General features: G+C 44.3%; 1 protein-coding gene across 1 annotated transcript in view; it reads left to right on the forward strand.

Annotated features, from left to right (window-relative positions):
• LOC139351103 (diacylglycerol kinase delta) overlaps positions 1 to 19,110 on the forward strand; it is a 65,738-nt gene that overhangs the window by 33,108 nt on the left and 13,520 nt on the right. Inside the window, exons 4-16 of the mRNA XM_070992786.1 lie at positions 5,248 to 5,358; positions 5,469 to 5,549; positions 6,070 to 6,174; positions 7,155 to 7,287; positions 7,807 to 7,913; positions 8,312 to 8,437; positions 10,567 to 10,669; positions 11,209 to 11,368; positions 11,610 to 11,718; positions 13,211 to 13,350; positions 14,419 to 14,506; positions 16,071 to 16,162; positions 18,350 to 18,449. Of these exons, the coding sequence (XP_070848887.1) occupies positions 5,248 to 5,358; positions 5,469 to 5,549; positions 6,070 to 6,174; positions 7,155 to 7,287; positions 7,807 to 7,913; positions 8,312 to 8,437; positions 10,567 to 10,669; positions 11,209 to 11,368; positions 11,610 to 11,718; positions 13,211 to 13,350; positions 14,419 to 14,506; positions 16,071 to 16,162; positions 18,350 to 18,449 (1,455 nt within the window). The remainder of the gene's footprint in view (positions 1 to 5,247; positions 5,359 to 5,468; positions 5,550 to 6,069; positions 6,175 to 7,154; positions 7,288 to 7,806; positions 7,914 to 8,311; positions 8,438 to 10,566; positions 10,670 to 11,208; positions 11,369 to 11,609; positions 11,719 to 13,210; positions 13,351 to 14,418; positions 14,507 to 16,070; positions 16,163 to 18,349; positions 18,450 to 19,110) is intronic.

A 19,110-nucleotide genomic window follows, 5' to 3' on the forward strand; every position in this document is an offset into this window, starting at 1 on the left:
TTAAAGAGGAAGAGAAGTCAGATTAAATGTCCTCTTATTGGTCTCTCACCTCTCTGGGAATAAAAAGAAGTGCAGTGATTTACTGATGGTTTGAAGTGTGGAGGCTGAAGGTCAATCAGCCATGCAGGGCTGTGTGTGAATTGGCGGGACGGGGGGTAGACAGGCGTGTGTTTGTGTGTGTGTGTGTGTGTGTGTGTGTGTGTGTGTGTGTGTGTGTGTGTTGGTTAAATGAAGCTGACTCGAAAGAGAGCAGGAAAGGGTTGAATCAGTCAGATGTGTGTGTGTGAGCGACTGGGTGTGCATTTTGCAGATGAGTAAGTAATGTGTGATAATGTGTGCATATCCACTTCATAGCTCGTGTGTGTGTGTGCGTGTGTGTGCACATCAGGTCTACTGGGCCTGATTGTTTTGATGCAATTAGTCCTGCTCTAATGAACACACTGATCTGTCTGACAACATCTCTCAGCTGGAGAGGAGAGCAGGGGAAAACACCATCAAGGGTGTGGCGACAGCTTCCCCGCAAGCTGATGCAGGACGTGACCTTTGCGGGTACACAGTATACATATATGTGCATGCACATGTGTGCTTTTGGCTCTGCAGAGCGCAACTAGCCAATCAGGAAGAAGCCAGACGTTCTGTTAATTCTTATGACTCGACTAAGAACGCATGATTAGGTACAGAAATGGCCTCGGGGAGGTGTTCTGAGAAGGAAATGCGTAATAATGTGAGCGAAGGTTTGTTCTAAATCACTAGTCCTCACAGAAAGCCGGTGTACGCCCTTAAACTTTGCACCCGCATTGTTTGAAGGTTTAATTGCTTTCACTTCAAGGCTCCAGGTGACAGTGTTGAAGGTGAAAACAGTCGTATTGATGCACGTCTCAGTGCAAAGATGCAAACTTGTGTGGTTGCTCTCGTGGGCCCATCAGTAAGCCCGCTCAGCGTGAATAAGATCGGATCGCTCGACGTGCCGTGACTTCAGCTGTGGCTTTTTTGAGGCTTGCTCACCGGTTCGTGATGCAGCAGCTCTGCGATAAATGCTCCGTTCGTGACAGTTACAATGATCAGAGGTGTTGATTCGTCTGTACGGCAGATTTCGAGGCTGTAGTTTGTGGTGCACTGATATTAAAAACGCCGCTTGGAAAACAGTTTCCAGAAAATTTGAACATTGCAACATTCATAGATGTAGGATTTATTGCAAGTCTCTTGTATTAGCCTGAAGTAGTTTCAGCTATGTGCCGCTAATTGACAAGCTAATGCACTGATGTGCATGTGAAAACACACACACACACACACACACACACACTCCCACACGTCTTGTGTCTCTTGGAGATGTTCAAAGGTTAAAGTTCAATCACCTTTTATGCAATCTGAATTCCTTTGAATCCTTTTTAAACTCAAATTCTCAAGCTTTTTCGTACATCTTACATATTTTCTGCTAGCCTAGCCTAGCCTAGCCAGATGTTAGCAGCCGGCCCCTTCAGCCACCAGCCTCACATTTCACACCAGGATTGCAGCACCCTGAGTTGGGTCTAACTTGCAGTATGTCCTTTAGCTATATCAGTATGTCATTAGGCGCTTTTGTCAAACAAAGGCCTGCTGATTAGCTTCTTGACTGACGGCTCCTGGTGGCGTTGCTGTGGTAACCACGGACAAACGTCTGGTAACACCTCGCCGTTATCTCCGACGTGTCAGGCAGTTCAGTCCAAAGAGACCTTTACACCTTCTTGTTTGTGTGTTTTCGTCTTTCTTCTTCCACCTCAAGCGTTGCCTGTTCTGTTGTTTCCTCCTCTTTTATGTCGACTCTGCAGGATCTCTGTTGTAGTTCCTGCGTCGCACCTTTTTGTGTTGTTGTTTCTCTCTCTTTGCCGCTGTCACGGCCCTGTTTCTTTTCCTATATCCTCTCGCTAATGATCCTCACCATCGGGCGATCTATCATGGTTTCCACCATCAGTCCCTCCCTTCCTCTTCCTCTGTTTCTGCTCCTCTCTTTCTCCGTAACAGCATGAGGATATGAGATTCGTTCTCCCTCGGGGAATAAAAGCATTTTCTTTATAAGACAGAAACGTGCACTGCGAGAGCACAAGAAGCAGCGTGTGCCATTACAAGGCGAGATATCTCATGGACACACATGTACACCAACACACACGGAGATGCCGTTGAGGAATGAGATAGCGGTGGAGCGATGAATTAGATTTATCACTGGTTTGGAGGTGGCCATTACTGCGAAGACAGACAGGCAGAGGAAGGTGAGACAGAAAGAGGAAAGAGAGAAAACCAGAAATATAGAGATGTGGAGGGAGGAAGACATGTAAACACAAATATTATTAATAATAATGCATTGAAGTCAATGCATATACAGCATCTACTCTAACTATCTCCTTGGCTGCTGACTTGTATTTGTTTGCTGTAATTATATGCTGCTAAGCCTTTATGCTAGTTAGCGTAAGATACACAACACAGTTAGCTAAGTTAACAAATTGCTGTACAAGACAGAGGAATACACAATATGCTAGCAACACAGCTTACAAGCTAATAGACGAGATTAATTGCAAGTGAATCTGATTACTGTGCAAGCACAAGTGCGTTAGCAAGCAGCTTTAATGGCTAGCAACTAGCTCGCAGTTGGGCTGCAGATCGTTTCTGATATCTAAGCAATATGTAACTTCCAGCTTGATACAAACAATACTAAGCAGTACAATATAGTACAAATACATGTTTTTAATCCTCAAATTGATGTATCAGCATGAGTAGTTTGGGAAATATCAACAATTTGTTTGCGTCATTTAATGTTAGCTTAGCAATCCATTGGTGTTAAATAAGGAACTTTTACCAATTAAGATAGTCTCAAGTCATGTTTTTCATGATTTAGATCTGCAAATGGTTTTTTCAAAGAAGTAAACAAGATTATAAATCTGACTAAGCCCAGTTAATACTTTCTGATCCTCTGTTAAAAGGTTTGATATAGCCAGCAGCTGCGCAAGCTAATGCTAACTTTCTGCCTGCTTGTCCCTTTACAAACTGAAGTGTTTTAATAAGACTTTAAGACTTTTCAGAATTAGGTCATCATAGTTTTACTTGGTAAATTAGCAATGTGTTAAGGAGGACATAAAAATGGGAATATGTTATGCTTTTTGTATTAATGCTGAATCCAGTGATACGTTGAACTGAGAAACTTAAGGCCCCGTTTACTCTTGTCATCTTTCATCCGGATGAAAGCTAAATGAGTCTGAAGGGTGACCTCTTTATCACATTATGTTTTTTTGTTTTGTCACACACACTCAGTCTCTGCGTTTCTCTGTCTTGCCTTCGGTTTCTGTTTCGTTGGTTGTTGTCGTGCAGGTGGCGAACCTCCTGCCGGAGCCTTGAATTATCCTTTAAGGCAGATCTGGAGATCCTGCCAAGCTGCTGCTAAGCCGGCTGCTCTGGGTCATCTCTGTTGAGGACTCTGGTAGATTGCACTAGAAAAACAACATACCTGTGTTGTTAAAAGGGTCTTTTGTCATTGCCCGTCCTATCTTGTGCAATTTAGCAGCCTGCTCCTGATTCAGAGATAAGAAAAACAATATCCTCTCCACTCTCCCACTTTCCTTTTAGCATTTGTTTGTCATGTCATTCTGTGGTTGCAAAACTGTGTCAATAAAAGTCTGATCCTCGTGCTGTTTAACACAAAGGGCTGTCAGCGTTTATGATATAGGAATTTCAGCCTATTGTACTGCAGAACTGAGGTGGAAATTACAAGTTACACAGCATTCGGATGGCCATCATTAAACCAAGTCGCGACTCTCGCTGCAGTATTTTATGTTCAAGCTATTTCAACCCCTCTGATACACTTTCACATACTTAAGTACAAGGTTTACCTTTGCCCAGAGGTTGTAGTGACAGTCAGGTTGTACAAGCTCGTACAGATGAAGTAAGGATCATTAGGGAACTGGGTGATAATTAGATGACCTGATTCACAGTTTACAGTGTGCAGACGTTTGTCCTTGAGGCTTTCGCAAAAAAGCAGCATGGTTAGTCACGTCCTGTGGAGTCTGATCATTTGGGGCACATTATAAGAAACTGTCTGTATAAAGGAGTTTTTACTGGCTACGTTCCTCTACAAGGAACTATTGGATGCCCCCACTCAAACATTTCCAGTTAATCCAGTCTCACTCGATCATACAGTATGCTTGAAAACCCCCGAGACAGTTGATTAAAGCTATTAAAGTATGCAGGCGGCACACGTGGATGCAGGCATGCGGTTATCTCTGCGAGAGAGTCGCAGGCTCGTCAACGGAGGCTGATCTAATGAAAGCTGCCGTGACGACCTGTGCAGGAATGTTGCTCCGGTCGCTGATGAACATGCAGGTACGGAGGCAGCCGTCAGCAACGTGATTGGACTTTTAAGATTGCATCAGCGTGCGTGTCGGTGCGTGCACGCGCCCGCTCCGACATCCATCGCAGGGCCCGGGTATCTTCTTGTTCGAGATCTCCATGGCGACTCCCGATGTCCTATCTCAAATTGATTACCCATGGTGCATTGTGTCCTCTCGGGGCATGTACTCATAAATAGAGAGAGAGAGAGAGGAGGAAGCGAGCGCATGATAAACAGACGCAGGGATGAGTATGAAGTCGAACAGCAGTCGCCACAGTGGGATCCGTGGGGAGTTTGCGCTCTGCAGATCCACGTGTGTCAAATCAAATCACGCGTTCGAGCCCAGTTAGTAATTTTCATGCAGACACGGACGGCTGCACCTCCCACCTGCTGCATCGCTGCTGCTCCTTTAACGGCAGCGCAGGACGTTGCCGCGGCTGTTTTCTCTGCATTAGCTCGACACGCTGACGCTCAGCCAAACTCTGATTCTCACAGACGAATGTGCTAATTTTGGAAACATGGGGGAAAGCACTTCCAGATGTGCCCTGACTTTTCCACATCTGATCATAAATTTAGTAATATAAATCACTGGAAGGTGTTTGGGAAACAGCACAGAAACTCTGGTCTGGTCCTTTAAGCGAATGTTTCTGTGATTGTCTCCTATCTTGACAGATTCAGTCAACACCTCTCTGCTTGTCTGAGCAGCTTTCTCTGTTGTGTGTCGCACAAAAAAAAGACAAAGCAAGCCATCTTAGTGACACTATCCAAACTGATCTGCTTCTGTTTATGTGCAAACTCCAGGAAGAATAGCTGTCACTTCAGTTAACGGCTGTTTTTTCTCCCCCCCTCTCCTCCCGTCTCTCGTCCTTTTTGTCCTTTTTGTCTCGCCACAGAAAAGCGTGAAGGAGGGAATCCTGTTAAAGCAGACCAGCTCCTTCCAGAGGTGGAAGAGGAGGTACTTCAAACTCAGGGGGAGGACCCTGTACTATGCCAAAGACTGCAAGGTACAAAGTGTGTGAAGCAGCCTGCAATCTGTCAGGACTGCACATGCAAACCCACAGCTCTCACATACTAAACAATGGTTTGCATATGACTGATTCTTTCTTCCCATCAGTCTCTGATATTCGATGAAGTGGACCTATCAGACGCCAGTGTGGCCGAGACCAGCACCAAGAACATCAACAACAGTTTCACGGTAAGAAGTAAAAAAAAAAAGTGGATTAAAGCATTTCAAATCTTTAGACTGAAGAGTTCACACAATGCTGATTAAGCCCATCACTGCGAGCTAAACCTGTGTTTCTAAATCTGAGGTGACATTCCCGAGCTGGTGCGCTGGTAGCGATGTGATCTGCATCAGATTTATCCAAAACTTCACTTTGTAGCCGAAAACCTGCAGAACTAATGACACTCCCATCAGCCTCAGCTGTGTTTCATGTTTAGTGCTAATTAGGAAATGTGAGCATCAACATTAAACCCGCTCAACGTTAGCATGTTAGCATTGTGAGTATTGTAGCCTGATTCCATTAGCATTTAGCTCACAGTGCTGAAGCCTCTACAATCCCAATAATGTGATGTTCAATGGTAAAGATTTTGCAGCGCGGGAGATATTCTTGCAACCCAACTTCCAAAAAAGTTGGTGCGCTGTGTAAAATGTAACCGGGTTGTACTTCTACGCTCAGTCTTTCCCTCCATCCGTCTACTTGTTTCTTCCTCAGGTGATCACTCCTTTCCGTAAGCTAATGCTGTGCGCCGAGAGCAGGAAGGAGATGGAGGACTGGATCGGCGCTCTCAAATCCGTCCAAAAATGGGAAACCTACGAGGTCAGCGCCCCTCATCTCTCCGTCAGGCTCGTTTACGTACATTCTTACATCGTTATTTATTCCTCTGGCTGAGAATATCTGAAACTTGCCAAACTGATGATCCTTTTCTAAAAGCCACTCATGAGTGTGTAATCTGTTTGGATGAGAACAGGCTTCACACCTCGCTCCTTAATTTGTCCTCCATCTGTTCTTTTCTCAAAGTATCCACTTCTCTACTTTCTTGGTGGAAAACACTCTCCTCCCTCTCTCTCTCTCTCCTCCTCCTCCTCCCCTCTATCCTTCATTCTCTCTTATCAGCTTTTCATTTCGGCTCTTTGCCTGCAGATTGATGTCCCTCATAAAATCAGACCCTCTGCTTTAATAGGCTATAAAGCGAGCTGAAGGCTGTAAGCTGCTATGCTAGCTGTGCTGAAATTCTCTCAGGTTTCTTGCATGTCGTGCTTTCGGGGCTTTAATTGAGCTCGCTGTCGTATTCTTTGTCCCCAGTTCGCGCGACCATTTCTCGTTTGCGACGGTGCATTTCAGATCCGATGTTGTGATATCTCCAGAGTTATGAACGGATGATGGAAGATTATTCTGTGCAGGAAGTTTGGTTTGACAGCACCGATGGCTCAGTCTTGTTCTGCCGGCTTATATTCTGCCTGAATGGAGCTCTTTTGCCCAGGACAGTCAGCTGTAGCGTATCATGTCTTTGCTCTTGTAAGTCTCGATCCCAGAGCCACAAAGTTTAATTTGCGCTGCTCATGTAATTATCTTATCCTTGTATCCATGCTTCCTCTGGCAGTTAGGTGCAGCATGAAATATAAGAAGTCATCGTCCCATCCTGCAGCATCTCTGTTCCTCCAGGTTGTTTATCTCTGACGCAGCGCTCGGATGGTTTTTGTTTTGTTCTTCTGTGTTTTCCACCTCCGAAGCCCGGCCGGTTTAATGCAGAGTGCTGATCTCGTTCTCTCCTTCCTCCCACATTTCTCCCTCCTCAGGCCAGCCAGTTCAACATGGAGCATTTCTCCGGGATGCACAACTGGTACGCCTGCTCGCACGCCAGACCGACCTTCTGCAACGTCTGCAGGGAGGCTCTGCCAGGCGTCACCTCCCACGGCCTCTCCTGCGAAGGTACATCTACACACAAATACACACCGTAAAAGAGGCGTTCCTTTAAAGATTAACCAAGCAGATATTATGAGCAGTAATCCTTAAATTTGACCATCCCGTGCTCTTTACTTCTTGTCTTATCACGATGGAAAAGCATTTAGAGCAGCGCTGTGTGAAGAAGTAGGTTAACAGCTGCTTCTTGCAGGCGAGGCAGGTTTCATCACACTGATGCTGTGCAAACAGTCCGTGAAATCAATCCCTGACCTCTCTCTTATCAGTACCAGTAAAAAAAAATCTGAACACACACACATGCTTTATGGGAGTTTAAGTGGCAAAATATATCTTAAAATGCGCGACCAATTCATTTGTTCCACTATAAACCCATAATTCCTGCAGATCACATTTAAAGAATTTGAGTAGACCTACGGGAGAGAAATGATTGCTGATTATTGCACGACAGATGAGTGTTAACCTCCCTCATGGTGACAGCTGTGTATTTAAGTTTGACTAACGTGACATTTATTGGTCCGTCCTCTGCAGTTTGTAAGTTCAAGGCTCATAAGCGCTGCGCAGTTCGCTCCACCAACAACTGCAAGTGGACCACTCTGGCCTCCATAGGAAATGACATCATTGAGGATGAGGAAGGGGTGAGTGATGAGGCTTTGTCTGTTTGAGATGTATGAATAGTGGACGGAGTGAAGTGAAGCCAATGTGGAAGCGCCTAAAACCTGCATTCTTTCTAATGGCCAGCAGGGGGCGACTCCATCGGCTGCAAAATGAAGTCTAACAGTATGGAAGCTTATGAGAAACTGACCCTTATTCTTACTTGATTTATTACCTCAGTGGACATTTTATGGTCCCAGTCACCAGTTTCAAGTCTCCTTGGACCCATTTTGAATAAATTAGTCAATAAAGCCTCAGATCTTTGCATGCGAATGATTCCTGGCTGCTTTGCTTAAATTTGTTATGACTTCAGGTCAAATGAGCCTGCTCTCAGGACAGCTGATGTCTCGTGTTCTCAGTATTTTTCCATGCTTCCTCCCAGGTGTTCATGCCTCACCAGTGGCTGGAAGGCAACCTGCCAGTCAGCGCCAAATGCGTGGTGTGCGACAAGAACTGCGGCAGCGTGCGGCGGCTGCAGGACTGGCGCTGCCTCTGGTGCAAGGCCATTGTGAGTGGGATCGATCTCAAATCCGTGTTTGTGTTTATTTAGGGCATCGCTGCTCGCTGGAAAGTTCAGTTTAGAAAACAGAAAGTTTTTGCGTGAAATTGAAATCAAGCATCATCATTAATAATACAAACGCACTGATATCCGCAGTGATCGTGCCAGTGCCAGTCCAGCTGGTGAAGCTGTCCCAGTTAATTATCTTTCCAGTGGGAGGGAAAAACAGGCCTGCAGCGAGCCAAAATTCTGATGTAAATTTTCCAAATATTGGCTTCCAGCAGCTGTCTAAATGCAAAGCAGCTCCTTCAGAACAGCTATCCAGGATAATGCTGGACGTGACTCTGTCTGTGAAACACAACAGGCATCATTTGTCACTTTAAAATATCACAAAAGAAGACATTTTCATTTACTGAAGAGCTCCTGTGATTGATTTTGGTCCTAAAGTGTATCAGGGAAATGTTCTAGTTACATTTCCTTTTGTTTGTCCAGCAAACAGTCCAGCATGTTGGCGTTAGCATCACTGCTCCCAAACTTTCTTTCATTGTTCTTGACTCGCTCCGTTGCCCGTTGAAGAGCCAAGGTCTGAAATGTTCACTTGAGTAATGGGATGGCACTTAGGATGGCAGTACAGATCCCCAAGGGGAAGAGGAAGAGGAGGGCAGGTTGAAATGAGAAATGAAATGGGGTTGATGAATTTGTGCCAGCTCCAGGGTTACTGAGTCTGACCTGATGCTCGACCAATGGAAAGAGAGTAATTTTCCTGTGCGAGGACGCTAACGGTGCTTAGCCTCTCGAGCCCCGGTGGAAACCTCACACTGGGCTGATGTTTGAATTCTGTATGTTGTCAACACAACTTGTAATTGATGGAAAATTAGGATAAGGTTTTATATTAACAATGGATCAAGTTACTGCGTGTGCTGTAAAGGCATCACTTGTAGTGTCAAACTAACAGAGAATTATCACCTCAGTCTGCTCGTTGTACATCCTGCTACATCACCATCATTAGCTCATTTTTAACGCTGTCATTCGCAATTTTTAGCCAAAAAGCTCAGTTTTTTAGCATTTCCTACAACAGACTGGTGAGAAATAGCAGAAGAAATGGCAGCTAAGGAGTCAGATCTTTCCCTCAGGAGGTGGTGGAGACCAAAACAGAGCTAAAAGGAGAGTGAAACATGGACTTGAATCCACCAGGCAGCTGGAAACACGACTCACAATGAACAATAATGTTGCTCTGTATCTGCTGGATGTGCGAAGAGGCAACTGTTAATGCCAAACACGTTCAACGTGTAACAGCTTTATGAATGTAAAATGTAGTGTTTGCACTTCGGATGTCCCTCAGAGGCAAAACAAATGAAATTAAAGCGCCTTTTAACATGGCTGGTTCAATACATTTAGTCTTATTGTAGTTTTGCCGAAGGTCTCGTTCGGTGCAGAGCAGCGCAGAGGACAATCCATCACTCCAAGAAACGCCATCAGTCATGCTTCCCAAAGCTGCAACAGGATTTGAACTTGTAGATTTTGAAGGGAGTTTGGTTTAATGCCTCCTGCAGTGTGTGGGTGTTTTCTGCTGTTGTGACTTCTGTCTCATGAATATCAGCGCGTTCTGAGTCAAAAGGCAAACGAAAGCGTGGCGCTTCGTCCTGCCGTGGCTTCATAACATGGTCACGTAACACCAGTAGCACACAAGACAGCATTTATTTCAAATTATGTTGAAGTATCCCATGATGTGATATAAGTAGTAAAATGATGCACTCGGCTGTGACTTTAAGACAAAATGAAGGAATCAAGCAGAAAAGTCCTTAATGACACAAACACAGAGCTACATGGATGTAACTCCGTCTTTTAGCAAAGGCTGAATTGCTGTTGAGTGTTTAGGGCAAATTAATCCTCAGTACGCACACGCACACACACGCAGAAACACACACAAATGAATCAGAGTGGTATTTGTAAAGGTTAGGGAACTGACATTTGGTGGATTTCAGAGGGATGTAATGACCTTTCTGCTTCTACTGAAATATAGAATTACTATGGAGACCACTGACTGAGTGTGTGTGTGTGTGTGTGTGTGTGTGTGTGTGTGTGTGTGTGTGTGTGTGTGTGTGTGTGTGTGTGTTAATGTGTGTGTGCGCTTGCAGGTTCACAACAGCTGTAAAGAACAAATGGGGAAGGTGTGTCCCTTGGGTCAATGTCGAGTGTCAATCATCCCTCCCACTGCACTTAACAGTATCGACTCAGATGGTGAGACACCTTGTACACACACACAAACACACACACACACACACACACACACACTGACTCTTTAGTTCAGGGTACTGTGTGGACAGTAGGTTCAAAGTTCAGGAACGTCACCTTTCAGCTTCACTGGTGTAAATCCTCTGGCTGCAGAGGGACTGACACTGTAACTGACCCCTGACTTTTTCAGCTGATTTTCAAAGAAAGTCCTTTTTGGTGCAAAAAACAATGCTTTAAATGAACAATTTCAGTGTTAGCATGTTCAAACAAACCTTTCTATTAGATATCTTGAAGAAAACAGGAGTATTTAGGAATATTTTGTCTTATTTCTACATATTTTTGGATATTTTTTGGACTCAAAATAAGGTATCTGTCAACAGAAATGTCCAATCTGACACAACTCCAGTTCTCTTGTGTCCATAATTAATCACACTCTGCTTTCCCAACATGAACTGTATGATTATTGCCAGCGTTTGGACCTGAATCTGATCTGATTGTGATCATTTGTCAGAAGGTGTTCATTCATTAGCAAACCTTCCTTTCAGGTTTCTGGAAGGCCACCTCGGCGTCCTGCACCAGTCCTCTCTTGGTCCTGGTCAACTCCAAAAGTGGAGACAACCAGGGGGTGAAGTTCCTCCGCAAGTTCAAGCAGCTCCTCAACCCGGCTCAAGTCTTCGACCTGATGAACGGAGGACCGGAGCTCGGGTACTTTGTCACTTTTGAATGTGGATTAAAAATGAAATAATCAGCTCGAAGCAGGAAAGTCGTACATTTACTTGTTAACAGTCGGAGCTTTTAGCCCATACTGCCGGATTAATGTAGTGCTGTTGCTGTAATATTGCAGCCTTTTCATGCCATCTACCTCTTAACCTTTTGTTCTTTGCTTCCTCCTCTTCCTCTCCTCGTCCCCCTGTCCCATCGCACTCTCCTCCTCCTCCTCCCTCAGCTTGCGCCTCTTCCAGAAGTTTGTGACGTTTCGTATCCTGGTGTGCGGAGGAGATGGCAGCGTGGGCTGGGTGCTCTCAGAGCTGGATAAACTCAACCTCCATAAACAGGTGAGGGTGTAGGAGGAGGAAGAGGAGAAGGGGATGATGATATAATACTGAGGGTGACTGCGAAGAAAGCAGCAAGCTTCTGCCTGTGCAAATGCTGTAAATGATAGAATAAATTATTAGAGCTGAAGCATTTTTTGTCCCTCTGGTCACAGTTTGTAACCTGTTGCCGTTTATTATCGTCACATTTGACATTTTGATTATTGTCAAGCCAAAAAGGAAGTCAATTAGGAAACAATAGATAATGTCAGTGAAGGACGGGAGTGAAAAGAAAGCGATGCAGCGGCTAAAATTAACAATGATACACTCCTTACCTCAACTAATTAATGAATCCCACGGAGTTAATCTGAATTAATGAGTGCCGTGTCGGATAACATGGTGTTTCATTTAAATCTAAGTGTTTAATTTGGATGAATAAGTGCTGTGTCAAACCAGTTTGAATAGTTTTAGGTCATGTTGGACTAAACAGATTAAGCAGTTAATGTCAAGTGACGTTCCTCATATTCTAATTATTTATGTTACGAGACATAGCAGTTTTTTTTGTTGATGAATTACAAATTTTAAACTGCTTCTGCACTTTTGTGCTTCACACACAAGTAAATTCAAAAGCTTTGATTACTGATTGAAATGAGGTTTCTTACAAGATGCCTGCATCGCTTTGAACTGAAGATTTGAATCCAATTCGTAACTGCAGGTTTTCATATTTGTGTCACTAAACAGTCATTTACTCCTGTGTGAAGTGCAACCAGATCTGTATCCTGTATCTGTAACCCTCATTATGTTAACGATCCGATCTCGCCTGGTATTTTCAATGCACTCTCATTGTCCTCATTGAGATTGTCCTCCAGAATAAAACCTCAGTAATTTTCACATGGCAGCCCCAGATTCCCTTAAAGGATCACACATTTTTGAGTTGTTGTATTAGAGCAAACTTTATAAACTTTGTGAAATGCTATCTATGAAAAACTATGAATTATTTGTCCCCTCTTGTAAATTCGACAGATATAATACACTAAGTTATTCTTTTCTTTATATAAAAATATAGTGTCAGTGTGTTGCAGTTCCACCCATATTGCTTTAAATTTTTCACGCAGTTCAAGCATCTTTTGGTGCTTTTGTACCACCAAATAGACGTATAATGAGTAATTAGAGGCCTGTCTCTTTCATCCTTCTCCCTTGCTCTCTAAATTTGAACAACAACCTCTATTTTATGTTAGATAACAACGAATATCTGTATTGGTGTTATGTTCTGAATGGATGCCAGCCCCCTGTATGGATTGCATTTACGCCTACCTGAGATCTGAACCCATGTGAGCCAGACCACCTCCAGATGTGGTCAGGCATGTCCAATTGCATTCCAATCATCATGCATTTCAACCTTGCACTGACGTGCGTTGACGTCCGATAGTGTGTCTAGATACCAATCTAAATATGATTGAATCATCTTCTTTGCAGATGATATGCTGGTATGTGATTGTGCTTGTTGTCGTTACAGTGCCAGCTCGGCGTGCTGCCTCTGGGCACAGGAAACGACCTGGCTCGTGTGCTGGGCTGGGGAGGCCTCTGTGACGACGACGCTCAGCTGCTGCAGATCCTGGAGAAGCTGGAGAGAGCCACCACCAAAATGCTGGACCGGTAAGACCAGAGGGAGCATGGTTGGCACTGCTTCCTCCACGAAAATGCACTGTCCAACCAAAGTGGAGCATCTTTGTCCTTTTGAGGACTTTAGTTTCCTGCCAGCTTCCTCAGACGTGCAATGAAACCCAGTTCAGGTGACTGAGGCCTGAATTCCTTTTAGCTACAGTCTTAACATGACCCTGAGTGTCTATTTCTTCCCTGTGAGGAAGAGGATCACTCTCTCCAGGATGAATTCCTAAAATAAGAAGGTGGAAGAAATCCCAAATGAACGAATTAATGAACACCACGTCTAAATCTGATCCTCCTCAGGGTTATATATTTCTCAGGGGCAGCAAGCAGTAAAGATAATTAGGTAAAAGCACTACGGGCTCTTTTTTTCTATCTATACCACTGGGTAATATTCATGAACAGCATTAAAAATAACCTATAACGCCACAGAGATGAATGTGGAGCAGCAGGAGTGCAGAATTGGCTGCTGATGGTTGATGTTTTGCCAACAATCAGACAGAAAACAAACCTAAAAATCAACCAGCAGCTGTTGCATCCTTTGTTTTGTTGTCCCAATCAGGTTTTTTTTGGCCCCAGTCATGATCCAAGTCCACCGATATAACCGATATTGAGTCAGATCCACCTTATCTTTCACAAGCTACTTAATCCAAATCCAACCCTAGCTGTTTCCCTCCATTTCCAGCCCCAGTGCTAAGCTAAGCTAAGCTAACCAGCTGCTGGCTGCAGCTTCATGTTTGCCACGCAGACACGAGAGTGGCATCAATTTTCTTAACTCTTGGAAAGACAACCAGTAGAGTCAAACTATTCATTTAATTAAAAGAACATAATATAAACAGGTAGAGAAGCGTACAGGTGTTCTGCAGGTGTTAAATGATTTCTCTGTCCTCTGCTTGAACTACAGGTGGATTAGTTTTTATCAGCGGTACAATCACAGATAGAAAAAGGACAAAGAGGGCTGCGTGTTCGGTTCCCCGTCTGCTGTCCTCCTATCTTGATCTGATTAGCTGATAGTAAAGTTTATTTTCTGGCGCTTGCCACCTTTGTGTGTGTTTTTAGCTGGAGTGTGATGACGTACGAGGTGCCCACCACCGCTAAACGCACACCGATCGTGAAGGAGGACGACAGCCTCGATTCTCCTCTGCAGGTAAATTGCTTTGCAGAACTTTCAGGAAGCGGTCTGCTTTTGACAGATGGTATCCATAAATTAGCCCCACAAATCCAGATCTCAAACGCTCCAAGAAATTATTTTGGAAAACATCCGCTGAGAATCAAATTGAGCCTGGCAGCTGGAAGCCGAAGCAATCAGAGCTAAACCGCGGGGAGCGGTGTCGCCGTCGTTGAAGGACGGCTCCGAGTTTAAGCTGAAAAACTGCCTCTGGACCCCCAAATCTACATGTTTGTTAAAGGACATGATGCAGTTTTTAAATAACAGCATGACTCAACACAGACTCATCCATTCCTTATAGTAACCTATTAATTTAGATGAAAGTCATTTTTAAGTTAGTTCAATGCTGATTAGATCAAATGAAAAGGGATTTTTTTTGGGGGGGGGGGGCACCCTAAACCTACACCAGTTAAGCCTGGACAGACCACAATAAGCAGTCAGTCTTTCTGTGCACAGGTTGTTTGCAAAGCTTTCAGTAAATAAGCACAGAGAAGACGCTCGATTGAGATGCGTCTCGATCCTGCAGGTGACCTTAAGAAAAGTCTGACTGAAACACATCATTTATAGATGAAGGAAATAAGTTGTTTTTCACACTTAAACAGGAAAGAAACCAGACAGTCTGAGACCACAAGCACAACCGCCAGCCCTCCAACCCATAGAGTTATGTCTTTCCTCTTCGTTTTATTAAATACAGGAGTTTCCAAATGATTTACAGGACAGGAGAGAGGCCAAACATCTTTCTGATTCACAAAATAATGCATTTTTTTCTGCTTTTCTGTAATATTTGTTTGTTTCCTGTGAAAAAAAACAGCTCATGTTCACACTCTAAAGGCTTCTAATGGAGATCTCCTGAATGTATGCAGCATGCGACGCCTAGATTCTCCGTTTATAAGGGTCAAAGTGTAAAAATGTTGGAATGTAAAGAATCAAAGTGCATTTCATTTTCAGTTTTAGGTTACATAACTGTCAGAGTCCGTCCTGTTTATCAATACCAGCGTAACATCTGGTTTGCAGATGTTGTGCGCGGAGGTCTTTTCCTCCTGGCAGATTAGATTTATCATAGTTTTCAGCACTAAACATGATCTCTATAAACAGATGCTCTGGTTCCTGGTTGGACTGACCAATCACGTCTGAGCAGGCTTTGGTTGTATGCAGGTAAACAGCATGTATGGAGAGTAAAAGAGGGGAACGCTTTGCCCAAAGCGTCATCTCAGAACCCATCATCTGTCATCTATCTGCATTCAGACACTGATATCTGTTTATAGAGATTCGCCAAAATTTCGAGCTCCTGGATATCCAGACAACAGAAGCCCTGAAACACTGGCTGCTTACCCTAATCCCTGGACCCTAAACCCTAATCCATAACCACTAGACTCTAACCCCTGACCCCTAACTGATGGGTTCTAAATCTCATTAAAGATCATGAATTTTAAGATGATGGCCATCACGCTGCTACAAAAGATAGAAATCTTGTAGAAAATTGCAAGAATAATCGAGGTTTTACTGGAGCGAAGTCTGAAGCGTCTCTCTCTCTGTGTCTCAGGTCCACATCACTCAGTATGCAGACTCCGTGGCCTCCCACCTCGCCAAGATCCTGGACTCGGACAAACACAGCGATGTAATTTCCTCTGCCAAGTACGTGCCACGAACGCCTCGCGAAAACAGGCACGGGAGTGAAAGGTAGAAGGGAGGAGGCGGCAGGTGGAGGGCAGGGAGGATGAGAATAAAGATGGCGGGAGGGGGAAAGCAGAGACGATGAGAGACAGAAGCTGGTCAATGGGTATTGATTTTGTTTGTTTGGTCTCCTCCCTATGGACGCACACTTTCACACACACAGAGGGGACAGTAAGTGCTGTAAGTGAAAGAGACCGATGAATCAGTATTTAGGGGTCATCCACAGTGCATTAGTACATTAGTCGTCTTCCTTTGGGAAGAGTCGGGCAGCCATTACAGAGCACTTTCCTGTGCGCTTTAAACTGAGGTGGACTGTCGAGCAGACCTGCAGCACATTTAAAACACCTCGGGGGACTTAAGGACACACTCGGAGTACCTTTCCATGGAAACACAACAGCGGGGCCGTCGGCCAAAGAAAACCAGTCTTCGTTTTGTGAAAGCCGTGTTTTTCAAATCGTGCCATCCAATTTTAACAGGTTTGGAGGGTCAAGAGAAACACTTGATAGAAATCAGCTCGAGAGCGAAATAACTTTCAAATTCCAGCAAGTTCAGTGCGACGCTTTTCCCTCTGTCCTCCTGCTTCTTATGAAATGACTGTTTCTTAAAAATAGCATCAACACTCAGGCTCAGACGTACGTCTGTGACTTGTTATAATCGAGTCCTTTTGCCAGCAGAGACACTACATGAAGGACATTACGTACAGTAAGACGCTGTCAGGCTGGTTTCATTTAATCATTCACAGCGTTTGTCACTGACATAATCAGGCCATATTTGGCAGCAGATACAAGTAAGTAAGCTCCAGAGCAGAGCTCCAGAAGGTCGGGCTAAGAGCTCGATAACAACACTGTTTAGCACTGAATTCTTCATGTTCCAGCCTCTGATAATCGCTTTGTTTTTTTTTTAGCATTATTGCTTCTTGCAAAGAGGTCTGTAAGAGTGCAGTTAAACGAAATAGCATGTGGCTAAATCGCTGAAAAGGGACACTAAAGGAACCGCAGCTAGCTTGTTTGCATTCGTTAGCGAACGGTTTTGGGGTGACTTGACATTTTCGGCTTAGATCAGGGTGTTGGTTTGTAGATCGGAGGTAGTTGTCGTTTCCTCATAACGACAGGAACATGCAGACAGTGGAGGAGCCTCCCATTGGCCGCCATGGCTAACACCTACAGTTTACATCCGTTGAGTCCTACAAGTCGATGTTTAGCGTGTTAGCTTGTTTTATGTTTCGCTCTCTGTTGTCGTGACATGGAAAGATCCAACCTGCAGGTAGACCGGATCGGTTCCTCAGGGTTGTGATGTATGAAATCTGGCTTCTGAATCCATGTTTGTGAGACCGTCCGCAGATCGCAGATATAGACGGGAACCAGTGAAGGCCAGCGGGCATTGGCTGCTTCTCTCAGAGCTGCTTTTTTTGAAAGTTTTCTGCCTGCTGACAGCAGAATAAAGTGCGTCGCAGTAGTCGAGTCTGCAGGAAATAGAAGTGTGGATGACCTTTTCTTAATCTGCAGATGTAAGGAATGACCTGACGAGATTGAACGCCTCAGTTAGACTTAACAGGACTTCACCAGTTTAGTCACCTGAGCGTCAAAAGCATCACAGCCTGGTTACAAGCCTCTCTTTTTTAACAGTGTTTGGAAAAGGCGCGTTAAGTGGGCGTTTGCATGATATTCAGCAGCACTTTGCAAGCACGCGAAAGCAACCTTTCAATGAGTTACAACAGTGAGCGATCATGCATCTGTAATTTCCAGGTCTCTTTAACTAAAGCCCGCCGAGCCGCACAGGAGAGGACGAGACTCCTAAATGAGAGACGTGTTTTCCTGCAGCAGTATTAATTTACAGGATCCAATATTTGCAATAAGCATGAGGACTGTGAGAGTTTGGAGAAACCTCCCTGCTGAGTCATGCAGCAGCAATGTAGCAGCTGTGAGTAAATAGTGACTGTGTGGAGGCGACGTAGCTGACAGGCAGGTAGGCGGCGATGAAACGGGAGCGTTTGTGTGTGTGTGTGAAATCTCCAAACACTGCACCGTGAGTCACCAAACCCGAAACGTGTTCACCTGCTAATTCGTTCGGTTTTTCATCATGTTAACCTCCACCTTCACCTCCTCCTCTCCCTCTCTCATTGTGCTCTGTCCTCCACCTCCCCGTCAGGTTTCTGTGTGGGACGGTGAACGATTTCGTGGCGGAGGTGGGGAAGGCGTATGAGAGAGCCACGGAGAACAAGGAAGAGGCAGATGCCATGGCAAAGAAGGTAAACGGCTTGTGTGCAGTCGTATGCATTATGTAAGCGCTTGTATAACAGTAACTAGTGGGCAGCGTGTGTGTGTATGTGTATGTGTGTGTGTGTGTGTGTGTGTGTGAGATAGAAATAGTTGTGTTGAAGGTTCACTTTTCCCTCCAGTGCTCAATATTTTCCATCTATTCGAGTATGTCACACATTTCAACAAACCAGTTTCAAAAACAGTCGAAGCTGAACGTGTCCTGTACTTCAATACAGTTCTGAGGTACTTGTACTTTACTTGAGTATTTCTACTTTATCATACTTTATACTCCTACTCCACCACATTTCAGAGGTGAATACTTATCACTCCATTTATTTGACAGCTTTAGTTGCATCAGTAATCCAATAATCCAGATTTGATATATATGAACCTGAAATTGGACGTTACTTTTCTTAAAGTACATTTTGATACTTTTGTGCTTCAGTAAGAGTTTAAATACAAGGCTTTTACTTGTATTGAGTATTTTTATGCAGTAGTATTGCTCATGTTCCAGGGATTGAAAATTCAAGCTGATGGGATCAATACATTCAGGTGTTTTCCCACCTGGGATCCACTCGGTGTGGGTTAGGGTGGTGAGCGAGCATGAGCTAGCTTAGCGATTATCTTTTGATAATCGATGAATTTTTTAAG

The sequence above is a fragment of the Chaetodon trifascialis genome, chromosome 23 (genome assembly GCF_039877785.1).
Source record: "Chaetodon trifascialis isolate fChaTrf1 chromosome 23, fChaTrf1.hap1, whole genome shotgun sequence".
Taxonomy (NCBI): domain Eukaryota; kingdom Metazoa; phylum Chordata; class Actinopteri; order Chaetodontiformes; family Chaetodontidae; genus Chaetodon; species Chaetodon trifascialis.